The sequence below is a fragment of the Carcharodon carcharias genome, chromosome 32, assembly GCF_017639515.1.
Source record: "Carcharodon carcharias isolate sCarCar2 chromosome 32, sCarCar2.pri, whole genome shotgun sequence".
Classification (NCBI taxonomy): Eukaryota; Metazoa; Chordata; class Chondrichthyes; order Lamniformes; family Lamnidae; genus Carcharodon; species Carcharodon carcharias.
In genome coordinates this window covers 5,171,891-5,187,005 of record NC_054498.1, presented here as the reverse complement: position 1 = coordinate 5,187,005, position 15,115 = coordinate 5,171,891, and the positions used below count along the sequence as shown (strand labels likewise).

Here is a 15,115-nt window from a genome sequence, read left to right as displayed (position 1 = left end):
CTGCAGTACCTATTCAAATAGAAAATGAACTATACGTTTTCATGTAAAAAAAAATCAGTAAAATTCATCTCCAAATGCATTCATCTATGACATCTAGATTATGCTTTTGAGTACTAGACATTCTTTAACAGAAAGAATACTGCACAATGGTATTTAGCTCACCCAAGTGTTATTTGAAGGGGATGGGGGGGTAGGGAAAAGAGAGGAAGGAACAGAAAAGTAAAAACTGGAACACAAATAGTCAAGTCTGAATAATGTGACCTTCCATTCTTGCATAATATATGGAAATGACCAGGCATCGAGCTTTAATTATTACACAACCAGAGGCGGAGCTTGTGGCTCCGTAAGTAATCCACACGGATATCTTGCACCCATCATGAAAATATTTTAAAAGATGAAATAATGTTACTCGTCGCAAATGGTGCTGAACATTGTGCAATCATCAGCAAACATTCCCACTTCTGATCTTATGACGGAAGGAAGGTCATTTATGAAACAGCTGAAGATTGGGATGGGGACACTGCCCAGGGGAATTCTGACAGTGATGCCCTAGAGCTGAGATGACTGACCTCCAACAACCACAACCATCTTCCTTTGTGCTAGGTATGACTCCAACCAGCAGATTTTTCCCCCTGACATAACCAGGCATTGAGCTTTAATTATTACACAACCAGAGGCAGAGCTTGAGGCTCCGCAAGTAATCCATATGGATATCTTACACCCATCATGAAAATATTTTAAAAGATGAATCAATGTTACTCTTACTTTAGCAACTTTATCCGATTTTGCCATTGTTTTATGGGTAACATATAAACTGGACATTCCTGAGACAGAGAGACCCCAGTTCAGCTTCCAAGTAAAATGGAGCAAAGCACAGGTCTGGAAAAATAAGCAAGTACACAAGTTGTAGAATCTGCTTTAAGAGGCTGCAAAGTCAGATAATGAAAGTTTGGCTCTGCTCTTAACAGCATCAATTGAGAAGGCACCATAGTTTGGAACAATGATTGCCCCACAGGTATATTTCCACATCCTTTTCATGCAAGTTCAGATGGGTTGCTTGGGTTAGGAACCCTGATGCAACAGCAGGTTTAGTTCCATGACATTTATAGGAAAGCTGTATCAAGTTTCAAAAGGTTAGCTTGGAGCTTCACTACCCATGACCCTTTTGCGAAAGTGGCAAGCCAAGGGATATATTCATAGAGAATCCATCCCCATGTAGGTTTAAACTAGGCTTTTAGACATCCACTCTAAATTTAAGCCTTTCACACATCAAATCCACATGCAGTGGAGGATCAAGATCATAGTACAAAGAACAAGCTGCAGTTTACTATAAGGTTGTTCAGAAGGAATTCTGCATGTTGAAGCTGGCAGGTATTGTTATTGAGAATAAGATTCCATGGTAGTGGCAGTGTAACAGAAAGAGAAGTGAACCTCTTGCTTGCAACACACTTTTTGACTAGAGCTTAAATTTTAAAAGCCTGAAGTCATCTAACTAACATTTCCTAATTTTGAATATCTCTTACCTTTCCCTCAAATTTGGCAGCTCCTACATTACAGGCTCGTCCTTCACCTTGATTTAAAATTTAATATATTGGAAAATGCCAACACTAGTATTTTAATTTTACTTGAAGTCTAGGTATTGTTAAGACAATTACAAAGTCTACACATTCCAACTTCCTGCTGAGTATGGAACAGCAATAGAAAAGCAAATAACCAAGAGCAACAATAGAATTCTCCACAGTGCACATTTTATTCAATGACATATCATACTCTATGCTGTTGCAACATTCTCATCCCTGCTTTAACATCAATAGCATTGTCACTGCTTCTCTTACATTTCAAATACACCATCCTATATAGAGTTTATCCGCTAAGCCCTTGCTCTGTTGAAAATCAAGACCCACTCATATTTCCTCATACTTGGAAAGCATAGAACTCCTTAACGTCCTAGTCTTTCCCACCTACAAATGTACATGTGTTCACAAACTTAACATCTGACCAATAAATGCGCAACACAACCTAGCCACAGCTCATGAACTATTTGCTTCTCCCTCCTCCTCCTCTTTCAAGATGCCAGCATTAAATATACTCTGACCAGACCAAAAAGTTGATATATCAGCCTAATGGTTGGTTAACAAACTGCCCTCTCATCCTCACTAATATAGAAGAGAGATTTTCAAACAAAATTTCTAAAATTACCAACATAGAAGTTAAGAATTTCATGCTACATCTATCCCATTCTCAAGGTATTCCAAAGCTAATTGATTAATATTTACTAAGGCTAATATCACATTCAATTTTGCACAGCAAGGTCCCACGGACAGTAGAGAGATAAATAATCAGGTGATGTGTTTTGGATGAAGATAAATGCAGCTAAGCGATCCCACAGCCAACAGATCAGATCTAAACTCTACAGTCCTGCCACATCCAGTCGTGAATGGTGGTGGACAAATAAACAACTCACTGGAGGTGATGACTCCACAAATATCCCTATCCTCAATGATGGAGGAGCCCAGCAAAAGATCAGGCTGAAGCATTTGCCACAATCTTCAGCCAAAAGTGCAGAGTAGATAATCCATCTCAGCCTCCTCCAGAGATCCCCAGCATCACAGATGCCAGTCTTCAGTCAATTCGATTCACTCCATGTGATATTAGGAAACAGCTGGGGGCACTGGATACTGCAAAGACAATGGGCCCTGACAATATTCCGTCAATAGTACTGAAGACTTGCCGCACCCCTAGCCAAGCTGTTCCAGTACAGCTACATCCCTGGTATCTATGTGGAAAGTTGCCTAGGTATGTCCTATACACAAAAAACAGGACAAATCCAACCCGACCAATTACCGCCCCATCAGTCTACTCTCGCTCATCAGTAAAGTAACAGAAGGGATCATCAACAGTGCTATCATGTGGCACTTGCTTAGCAACAACCTACTCACTGACGCCCAGTTTGGGTTCCTGCCAGGGCCACTCAGCTTCTGACCTCATTACAGGTTCAAACATGGACAAAAGAGCTGAACTCTCGAGGTGAGGTGAGTGTAACTGCCTTTACCACCAAGGCTGCATTTGACCGAGTGTGGCATCAGGGAGCCCTAGCAAAACTGGAGTGAATGGCGAAATTGGGGAAAACGCGCTGCTAGTCGGAGTCATACCTAGCACAAAGGAAGATGGTTGCAGTTGTCGGAGCTCAGTAATCTCAGCTCCAGGACATCACTGTAGGAGTTCCTCAGGTCAGTGCCCTCCAACCATCTTCAGCTGCTTCATCAATGACCTTCCTTCCATCATAAAGGTCAGAAGTTGGGATGTTCGCTGATGATTGCACAATGTTCAGCGCTATTCGTGATCTCAGATACTGAAGCAGTCCATGTCCAAACGCAGCAAGATCTGTACAATATCCAGGCTTGGGCTGACAAGTGGCAAGTAACATTCGTGCCACACAAGTGTCAGGCAACGACCATCTCCAACAAGAGAGAATTCAACCATTGCCACTTGATGAACGATGGCATTGCAATCATTGAATCCCCAACTACCAACATTCTGGAGGTTACCATTGACCAGAAACTGAACTGGACTAGCCATATAAATACTGTGGCTACCAGAGCAGGTCACAGGTTAGGAATCCTGCAGCGAGTAACTCACCTCCTGACTCCGCAAAGCCTGTCCACCATCTACAAGGCACAAGTCAGGAGTGTGATGAAATACTCCCCATTTGTCTGGATGAGTGCAGCACCCAAAACACTCAAGAAGCTTGACACCGTCCAGGACAAAGCCCGTTTGATTGATTTGAATCCACAAACATTCACTCCCACCACAGTGTGCAACATCTACAAGATGCCCTGCAGGAATTCACCAAAGCTCCTTAGACAGCACCTTCCATACCCCCAACCACTACCATCTAGAAGGACAAGGGCAGCAGTTAGATGGGAACACCACCGCCTGGAAGTTTCCCTCCAAGTCACTCACCATCCTGACTTAGAAATATATCACCATGCCTTCACTGTCACTGGCTCAAAATCCTGGAACTCCCTTCCTAATAGCACTGGTGTATCCACACTACATGGAGTGCAGCGGTTCAAGAAGGCATCTCACCACCTTCTCAAGGGCAACTAGGGATGGGCAATAAATACTGGCCCAGCCAGCGGAGCCCACATCCTATGAATGAATTTTTTTTAAAAAAAGCCAAGACACCAGGAAATTGCCCCTGTTCTACTTTGAATAATGCCATAAGATATTTTACCTCTGCCTGAGCAGGCATGCAGGCCTTTTGTTTAATTGAACAGAACAAAATTTATACACTGGCTCCCAAAAATTCTAAACTTTACATGGAACAAAACTTGATCATGAGGGAGACCAAAAACAAAAATCACAGATCCGAAGAAAATAAAATAATTATTCTGCCAACTGGTCAGTTGTGCTTACTAAAGTATAAAGCATTAGAAAATAAAATCCTCAAGGCTATAAATACAAGATAGTCACTCATAAATCTAATGAGGAATTTAGGGAGAAAGTTACTTACAAAGACTGGTGAGAATGTTGAATTCGCCACCACATGGTTTAATTGAGATAAGTGCACGAAAGGAGTGCAAAGATATACCAACAGGGCAAGATGACGTTGGGTGAGAGAAGGTTCACGTGGATCAGAAACACCAGCACAGACTTACTGTCTGAATGTCTTGTTCTTGTTCTGTTAAATCTTTAGTAGCAAATTTCAGACCAATCCCCAAAATAAATCTTTTAAAAAATGCAATTATTACAACTGCCAAATAAACAAGGTCTTAACTCTACATTTCACCACAATTATATGGACTAACAATTTTATTTACTACAGATTTTAGTTCAGCCACACAAATTAAAGAAACTTCAGTAATTATCCAGATACAAAGAAAAAAAAGATTAATTTTTTATAGAGTAATTTGAAGATTAAATTACTGTTTCATTTGATGTGGTTTTCCACTGCATTAGCATTACAAACATCAGTAAAAGACATTTAAACCTGCTAAATATTGCTTAGTAATACGAGTTACCCTAAAACATTTCACAAATAAAGCAACAGGCTAGGTTGGTACATGTTCATCACGTGCAGGTGAAATCCAGTAGACTAGGAATACACCAGCCAACTGCAACAGGATCAGGCTCAAGTGAGTTTTAATAAACTAACTCCATAGTGGCACAAATACTCAAAAGATCTGATGTACTATCTTGAGCCCACCACAATGGCTGCATATCACTTAAGTGATATAGGAGTGGAACAAAACAGTCTGTAGTATTCACCAACACTAAAGACAATACACAGATGCCTAGAATAAACCTTCAACAGAAAACCTATCAGGGACATTATCAAAATCTAGTTTTAAAACATACAAATTAAAAACTATTTTGTGAGAAGTTTGAAAATTAAAAGTTCAATCAATGGCAATACAGTACTGACTTCCTAAGCACTAGACATTTTAGTAACTCAAGTCCTGACGTCAATAACCTCCATTTGTCCCAAACAGGAACCAGCTATCACCTCAGCTTCATAACAAGTTTCGATTACAGATATAGTATCCAGAACAGAACAGCTGCCTTCTGATTTAAATGCAGTGCAAAGTTCACAAGGCCCCAATCTATATTTTGTTGACATCATGCATTGCTGATCACAAAGATTAGATTTCTGTCCTACTGACAGAATATGCAAAAATATTAAAAATGTAAGTAATCATGTGGATTTTTCCAGCAATTATAGTATACAAAACTTCTAAAATCCCTTCAAAATTGGAGAGGGAAAAGGCCCTCAATGTAACTAGGACTGACAGCTGAACAGTCAAACCATTGTCAACATACAGACCAGCTGGAATTTAAACTGCTAGCACAAAATGAATAGGTAATTCAAATTAATAATTACACTACAGTCACAACACAGGGAAATGAAACCTCAGTGACATCCCATTTCAATTGCCCTAAACTGGGCAAGTTGAAATGTGCTAGTCTCCTCTGCCTAATCCCTCCTAAACTGATAGGTATTTAAAAATGTTCAACTATATGTTTAACCATATAAAAAATATTCCTGTTTTTATTTCAATAATTATTTCATCCCAATAAACTTCCTTTGGGAAACGTTTTCTGCATTACTTCCTGATAACCCAATCTAAGCAGACAGAGATTCTAGTGTTATTACATGGCTTGCTTAGCATATTGGTACCAAAATGCTCTGGGAAAAATTTATGTTAATGCACTTTAATGTTGTGCCAATAAGCTTCTTGCATGATCCTCATTCATCTCTTCTAACTGCTTCCACTAGTATTTCACTTGAGTGTTATACAATTCAAAATGCAACATCCATTCCCAATAGCTATGCAGCCATTCCTGCTAGGTGTGTGCACAGATGTTGGCTGGTTTCACTCAAAGTACTAACAAGACATCAAGTAAAGTCAAAGCTGCTAAATTTTGAAGTCTCAGGCTATAGGTTTATTTACTAGCACCACTGTTTATTCTGGAGAAAGTGGTATACAAACTGATTAAAAAAAAACTGGCACATTTTATACAACTTTCAACCTAATGCCGCCCAATGGTTTGCTAATTTTCTTAGAACAGAGCCAAACACTGCAAATATGAAGTACATACCTGTGAAATATTGCATTTATCCAAATCCCTCCCAACAGTTCCTCTATTCCTATCATGCCAATTTAAGGGTGGCGCAGGATACTCTCCACCCCCCCATAGTATTTTTACCCAAAATGTCCAATAGCCCTACGTATATGTTGTGATGATATAATCAACTTACAGTACCAGTCCGACTTGACTCTTCAATGGCTCAGCTGCTAAAGACAATTAGTAGATCTGCAAAAGCTAAGAGGGTTCTAGATTCAATCCCTGAGTGCTGTTAGTTGCTCAACTGTTGAAGCAGCAGGGGTGCTAAAATTAGCTTCAACATCTCTGATCTTTTCCCTCTGCCCTTAATCCAAAGTTCCGTGCTGGAAATGCTGGAGAGGACAGGATTGGACCTGGCTGTAATATCTCCCAATTCCAAAGTTTGCCAGCATTTAGGCTTCACATGAACAATAGTTGCTTGAGTGAAATAAAAAGACTGCCACTACTGTGTGGAACTAAACCACATCATGAATCAGCACACTTTCAAGGTAGGGAGCAGCCAAGTTTGGAGATGGGGAAAAAAAACTAAAAAATTCCCCCATATCCAAGTTTGATATACTCCCCACAGGATCCAAAAAGCCAGAAGCAATGTACACAGTGAATTTAAGACATTTCAACAGTATACAAACATGCAAATATTAGAATGCAGTGCAGCATCTCGCTAGGTAAAACAACAGAACACCATTACATTCTAGCCCAACGTGTGAAGGGGCATGGCAAAGGTTATTTGCGCTCTTGATGCTTCTGTAGTAACAATACAATGCAAACACTGCCATAGCTGTTTTAACACTAGTGTGAAATTTTACTGTAACAGCAGAAATGTAACATACACAAGGTTATTGTAAAAACCAAAATGCCACATTTTTGTAATGTGTAAAAGGAAACCAAGAGATGACTTTAACTATGTAAATAGACTAATTTTCACACTTATCCTTTCTCTTGGGCAAGAAAAAATTGCAGTGACTGGAATAAAGAGAAAGTACCATTAGATACAAATCTCTCTGTGTCCTTCAGATTACAGTCCCCCACATACGGTGCAGCAATACACTTAGCACAAGAATGATAATTCTTTAAAATCATATTCTTCAATTAAATTCAGTAAAAGGGAACAAAACAATTCTTCCACATGGCTTTTCCTTGTGAAAATGCCAAAAGATTTTGGAAAGTAGGTGGATATTACAACTCAATTTGTATTCAGAAAAACAGCAATATAATCAGAGTTTGTTGCATCGAATTTGGGTTACATCTGGAGAGAGCATTTTGAAATAGGGTGAAGTTCTGGTGGTTATAGGCCTGTCATGGACGGTTTTGTTTCAATTTATCACCTCAAATAGTACAATGTAAAATGTAAAAAATACAATTTTTCTGTTGCCTGCTGATACCAATATGCAACAATAGCCTAGTGATAATACATGTCACAATACTGTAAAATAGTATCAATGACCTCCAAAAGCTAATAAAAACATAACTCCACCTTAATATTCCCTCTGACATCTATCCCAAAGCTTACTATAAATGGATAGTCAGGTTTCAGGATTATACATGCTTCAACGTTTCACATGATTACAAGTTTATTTAATCATATTCACCATTTCCAAAGTAGCACTGAAAATCGCAAACCTGAACTGCAATAGTATTGAATTTGGATCAATTACTACACATAAAGATCACATTGCTGCAAAATTACTCTGGCAAATATTGGGTTCCAAGGGAGACAATGAATGCTACCAAAATTGAAGACCTACTTGAAGTCAACAAATTAAAACTTAGAAGTGCTAGGTCCATGGGCCTAAAGTCTTTTTGCAAAGCCTAAATACTTTTCACAAATCAAGTTAAATTTTATAACTAAAATTTTGACATTAGTCTGCATCTTAAATTTTTTTTAAGAAGTCAGCCAAAAGATGTATTCTCTCCAAACACAGCAAATGTTCAAATGACTGCTGCTTCAAGCCTTGCCACTATATGACAATGCACATTTGCAAACCAACCACTTCAACATCACCACATCTCTTTCCTCGTAAATGGTAATTGTTTTTACTCGGAACCACGCCTGAAGTTTCAGGAAATGAGCACAGACTTTGTTTAATCCAGGAATTTGAATAGCAGTCACTTTTTTTTTTACATGGTTGGGAGGGAGCAAATAAGATACAAGCAAAATTGAAGTTTGTACAATAAATACTGTTTATATTAGCTCTATCAATTCTTCCCCAATATGATACCTGGAAAACTCCAGGAGTGAACAGCTTTGGGAACTATAGTCACCTGCTGCTCCCACATATTTACACTTGCCACATACACTGTTTCAAATTACTCATTCATTTTGGGATACAGTGTACAAGATGTGAAACCTTGCAGGTAAATGCAAAAAATTCCATGGCATTATACAAAGAGCATTCGAGCTCTCGTGGTGTCTCAACTAAAACTTACATTCAAAAATCAGGTTATCTGGTCATTTCCCTTATTTGTGGGAGTTTGCTGTGAGATATGCGGATGCCACATTTCCTTACATAATAAAAAAGCACCTTCCTTTACAAATTTCAATAAAAGTTTAAGATTTAACCGGAGATTTGTTCTGTTTACTTTTCCTCCTACAGCTTTAGATGATGCTAACATTTTGGGTTTGGGTTCAAGGGCTACTCAGCTGATAAATTAGACACTTACAGCCAGTACCAATATAACCTCTAAAATGATTTCCATAATAACCCAGTGAATAAATAGATCAAGGGACATGTACATGAATATACCAACCAGTAAGGTCTCAAATTCAAATGCTGTGCTCCATTAGCAGCTCTTAGCAATGGCTTTCTCATTCTCAAAATGCTGTTGTGGTTCATGTTTGGCTACTTGGGAAAAAGTTACTGGAAGGTTTCTTTCCACCATAGCCTAGACACTACATTCAGAGTCACACCGAAAACTCCTATCCAGTAAGATCACATGACATTCTGATGATCTTAATCTGCCAGCTGACAGAGATTGACAAAAATACTCAATCTTTAATAATTAAAAATACTCAATGCTAAAAACACAAGCCAGACTGAACGAGCCAAATGTCCTTGAGCATTGGCATTTTGCACTGTACAAATCCTGACCATCCAGTAATAAAATTAGTTTTATCCTTTCTTCTCAAATCTTTACCGAAAAAGTTCAAAATGCTTAGAAATAGTTGTACTAAGATGATGCACCAAGGATTTTGCTGAAAAAATCCCATTTGCTAAGAAATTGTATCTTGACCAAAATCAAACAGATGCACAACAGTTTATAATCAAATCAACCTTAACTTCCTTTCCTTGACTTCATGAACACAAGGTCAAATACTAAAATTGCTCTTTAATTGTAACTAAACCTGAATATATTCTTCCAACAGATTTTAACTATACTGATTTAACTAGATTATTTAACTTCTTCCAATAATGGTGTTTAAGATACTATTGCCCAACTTTAAAAACAAGGTACACACTGAATCTATACATGAACCACAAGAACAACTGTAAAGTGGATTTTATTTTTGTGGATCCTGTTTGGCTTTTCTGGGATTTAAGAGGTGTGGAACCAAGGTGGATAAATGGGGCTGGGATGCAGATCAGTCATGATCTCACTGGATGCAGAACAGGCTCAAGGGACTCAATGGTCTACTCATATTCCTACTGCAAAGAATCAAATCATTGTAAGTGATTGCTATTTTCTATGAAAAGGTCAAATGTAGCCTTGGGCAAAATTAAACTCAAATTTTTCATCAAGCTCACTCAGGAAAATTACTCCATTTACATTACACAGAAATGATTCAACAAGATGACAAAGATTGCTTTAGAATGTATCACGCATTGAAGATCACAGTACAGAATTACAGCATTAAACACTAACCACTTCGTCAGCAACAGTGTCTATGTTTTAACCCCAAATGCAGTATGATTATTTCTGCAGGACATTTGATTAATATTGGTTTCATGGACACTGTACAAAATTACAGTACGGATAGTTCTGAAATCAAAGATCTATTTCACTCAAGGGGCTCTGATATCGACCTAAAATGCCACAAGTGTCATTTTATGCAAAGCTCCTGCTGCTAATAGCAACTGCAATATAAAGGACTCAATGTCACTAGAGACGCACATTTAAGACTTTCATGAGCTTCTACCATGCTTCCCCCAACTCTAATCCTATAGATAAAAACAAAAAAACTGCGGATGCTGGAAATCCAAAACAAAAACAGAATAACCTGGAAAAACTCAGCAGGTCTGGCAGCATCCGCCGATGCTGCCAGACCTGCTGAGTTTTTCCAGGTAATTCTGTTGTTGTTTTGTTTCTAATCCTATAGAACTAGATTCACACCCCTCCTTTACTGGAGATTTCCAGCTTCAAACAAGTTTCTAGACCAGCAACACCAGCTTATGGAAACAGAGGTGAGCAGCAAACCAAGGTCTCAAGTCACCATGAATAATACTTCCCTAGACGCCTTATGAGATTAAAAAAAAACATTACTCATGCAGTTTAGCTTGTCATCTGAACCTCCCTGACATTACAATGATTGTATTCACTGCTTCCCAAATTGCACAGACAACCTTCTGCTACATCTCACTCAATCTGAAGCTCAAAATGGTATGGAAGTGTATCCTGTTCATTGTTTCAATTCATACTGCATATTCTCACACCCGCCCCCAACCACCCACACCCACCCCCCCCCCCCCCCCCCCCCCCCCCCCCCTCCCCTCCACACACAACTGTCTTTTATGGGATTGTGGATAAAAACTTAAGAAATGGGAGCAAGAACACAACATTCTCATCCTCCCCAAACAAGATGGTTATAGTTAGGAATATATAATTTACAGAAACTGCACAGCGCAGTACATGAATAAACCAGCTCAGTGTATCACAAGCAGACAGCCAGTTAACTCATTTCAAGACTTGGAGTATTTCTAAACATGGCAATTTTTAAACAGGAAATATTAAATCCATGTGGGACAGTAGATAACAAAGTTAATGACATTAGAAAACTGCTATACTCATCTGCCCAGTTTCTACATATCAACTAGTTTAAAAAAATTACATTGAGATATTCGCATAAAGATTTAATAAAATTCTATAAAACCGATACAAGAAACAGGAGCAACTGTAGACACTGCAAATTATTATTTTTAATTAAGGGTACACTAAAAACCAGTACACATACTTTAGAACATAAGAATATTCACAAGGGTAAGTTAAGTATTCAATATTAAACCTTGAATGATTCAAGCTCTTACATCACTCATATGACCCACTCCTAGATATCACTGAGCTAAGGGCAAAAACTTGAATCTGTAACCACAAAATAATTCTGGATATTGGCTAATATCTAGACAGCAATAGTTCATATATAGTGAACTCTTTGCCCTATGATCTAGGAAATTAGATTCTGTTGAGATCCAGGAATGCTAGCTTGCTCTGCACTTGTATTTACAAGATAGGAACAAGTGGCAACATCTAACAGCAAAGTATGCAACAACGCTGCCTATACAGATTTGATATGATGGCAAAATATAGTGGCAAAAAAGAATCAAAATCATATAAAAGGGTTTATTGTTACAGTACATAATCCATACTCCAATCCATATGCATTTAGAGACCTGAGGTCTCATTCCAAAACCTATTCAAACAGAGGTTCGAATATAAAATTGAATCTCCATTACCTTTCACCTTCCTAAACCTACTATATCAGTCCTACAACTTTAAAAACAATTATGACATTGCAAATAAAAGTTATGGCTTATACTAAAGCGAGGGAAGTCATTTGTTCCATTCAACTTATCCTCTCATTCATTTTTAATTTTCTAACAACTGAGAATCAGGAGATGAAAAATATTGGATAAGAGCACACAGGCTGAGAAAGGGCTGCAAGAACTTTAAAGCAGAACAGAAATTAGAGCCTCAGGGCCCAATGATAAAGAATATTGATTGTATAAATCTCTTGCTCACAGCCCCTTTATATAGCAAATGCTTGGCTTAGCTTTGTAGTTAAGGAGAGATAGAGAGAGAAATATACTCAGGTGTAATTGTTTCTGTAACTAAATTACATGTTTAGAAACAAAACAAATTGGGTGCGTCTAAAAAAGTTGTTTCTAGGAAGGGTTATTGCAATACAGAATACATGACAAGTGGCTACTGGAAGCAGAATCAGTGATAAATTTCCAGCCAAAAGGAAGCCAATCAGCCCATCATTTCTGTGTCAGATCTCTGAAGAGCGCTTCTACCATCATTCCCTTGCCTTCTGACCACTCCTTTCCTTAAATTTTACATATGTTTCAAGCCTCTTTTAAAAAGTTATCACGGACTGTGTTTGGGAGTATACTCAAGGGCACAGGTAAAAAAAAATGTACAAGAGGGTGGAGGGGAGAAGAAACCAGCGCGCACGGTTCCGATGGGGGGGTGGGGGGAGTAGGAATATCGGTTTTAAAGCAACAAAAAAAAAAAAATCCTCGCCGGAAAAATAGACGGATCCAACTTTCCTTTGAAGAGCAGCCCACTCATTTCCCCACCCCTGATGAATACAAGTGAATCATTTCAATCCGCCCCATAGGGGCCGGGGATAATGACAGCTTCTTTTTAAATTAACAGAGAGGAAAAAAGCCCTACAAAAACAGAAGCCATTTAAACTTGCCGCCGTGCGGGATTCGTTTTAAAAATAAAAGATGCCGCGGACTCCGGGCGTATGTTGGAAATAAAGTTTAGTGAGAATTAACAAGTCTTGTGTTAAATAAAAAGGGGAGGGGGGAAGGCGGGGGGGGGGGGGGGTGGGGGGAGAGGGGGTGTTGCTCGGGTGAACTTTTATAGTCGGGTCAGACAGGTAAAGGGTTGAGGGTGTAAAGTCTGCTCACCTTTCCCAGGTTGGTGAAGCCGTGCTCTCTGGCCACCCTGTCGGCCTCCTGCTGACCCCCGGGGATCCGCACTGCCCAGGTGTTGCTGTAGACTTTGGCCAGGGCCGGGGACGCGGCGCACAGCGCGACCAGGGTCCACAGGGAGAGGGCGGCCTTCAGCCCCGGCTCCATCCCCCACGGCCGCTCCGGACAGACCGCCAGCGGGTCAGCGGCTCCTCAACGCTCCGGCCGGCCACCTCTCGGTCACTTCCACCCACCCCCCCCCCCCCCCCCCCCTACCCTCCTGCCCTCCTTCCTCCTCTCCCTCCCTGGGTGTGTGTGTGTGCAGTGGGGGGGGGGGGGGGGGGGTCGCCTGTCCGCTTCGCCGCCGCCGCCTCCTCCTCCTCCTCCTCCTCCTCCTCAGCCTCAGGGCCCCGGGCTCCGCCGCTCGGTCGCCTCCAAGACTCCGGGTCTCTATCTCTCTCTCGCCCCCCCCACGTCAGTCCCAAGGGGTGGGGAGGGGGATGGGGATGGGGGTGGGGGGGGTGGGGGGGATCCGGCCTACACCCGCTCTCTCTATCCCCGTAAGGATGGTCACTCACTCACTCACTCCGTCTGTCCGTCCGTCCGTCCGTCCCCCACCCCCTCTTCTCCTGAGGAGCCGGTCACTCTGTGAGGTAAAAAAAAAAAAATGAGAGGCAGTGGCCGGAGTCGGGCCCTCAGTGGCGGTGCCGGGTGTCCATGTTGAGGGGCTGAGTGTGTGTGTGTGTGTGTGTGTCGGCGCCGGAGAGGGGGGTGGGGGGGGAATAGGACACCGCGTCTCGCTCTCTCCGCTTCCCCTCAGCTCCGAGTGAACAACCCGGTTCCCGCTCGGCTCGCGGCCCCTTATCTCCGCGCGATCCCTCCCCACCCCCCCTCCCCTCCCCTCAAAGCGCACACCCCGCCCCCGAACCTCGCGCGCATGCGTGGACGGCAGGAACCCCGGACCGCCAAGAGAAAAACATACTCCGGGCCCGCCCACCACCTTCATTCCCCCGCCCACTTCCCTTAGCCCCGCCGCCGGGTGCACGGTGAAAGCCAGGGCCTCCCCGGCCCCGCCCCCGCGCTGCCGCTGTAACGTCTGCCTTCCCTCTCCAATGACGTCAGAGCCGTCAACAAATTTCCTCTCTCGGCAGGTTCGAGGGGCTGAATTGCCTCCTCCAGCTCCTCGTCCTAATGTTCCCAGCCACACACACCCACACACCCACACCCACACACACACCCACACACCCACACATCACACCCACACCCACACACACACCCACACCCACACACCCACACCCACACATCACACCCACACCCACACATCACACCCACACACACCCACACCCACACACACACACACACCCACACATCACACCCACACACACACATCACACCCACACACACCCACACCCACACACACACACACACCCACACATCACACCCACACACACACATCACACCCACACCCACACATCACACCCACACATCACACCCACACCCACACACACCCACACACACACCCACACATCACACCCACACCCACACACACCCACACACACACCCACACATCACACCCACACATCACACCCACACCCACACACACACCCACCCACACACACACCCACACATCA

The 15,115-nt window shown here is 41.7% G+C and overlaps 1 protein-coding gene across 2 annotated transcripts in view; it reads right to left on the bottom strand.

Moving 5' to 3' along the window:
- LOC121271976 (furin-like) overlaps nucleotides 1-13,741 on the bottom strand; it is a 103,829-nt gene extending 90,088 nt beyond the window's left edge. For both annotated transcript variants that reach the window (XM_041178241.1, XM_041178242.1), the window contains exon 1: nucleotides 13,482-13,741. In XM_041178241.1, coding sequence (XP_041034175.1) covers nucleotides 13,482-13,652 — 171 coding nt within the window. In that variant the 5' untranslated portion in view covers nucleotides 13,653-13,741. The remainder of the gene's footprint in view (nucleotides 1-13,481) is intronic.
- Nucleotides 13,742-15,115: the final 1,374 nt, after the last annotated feature.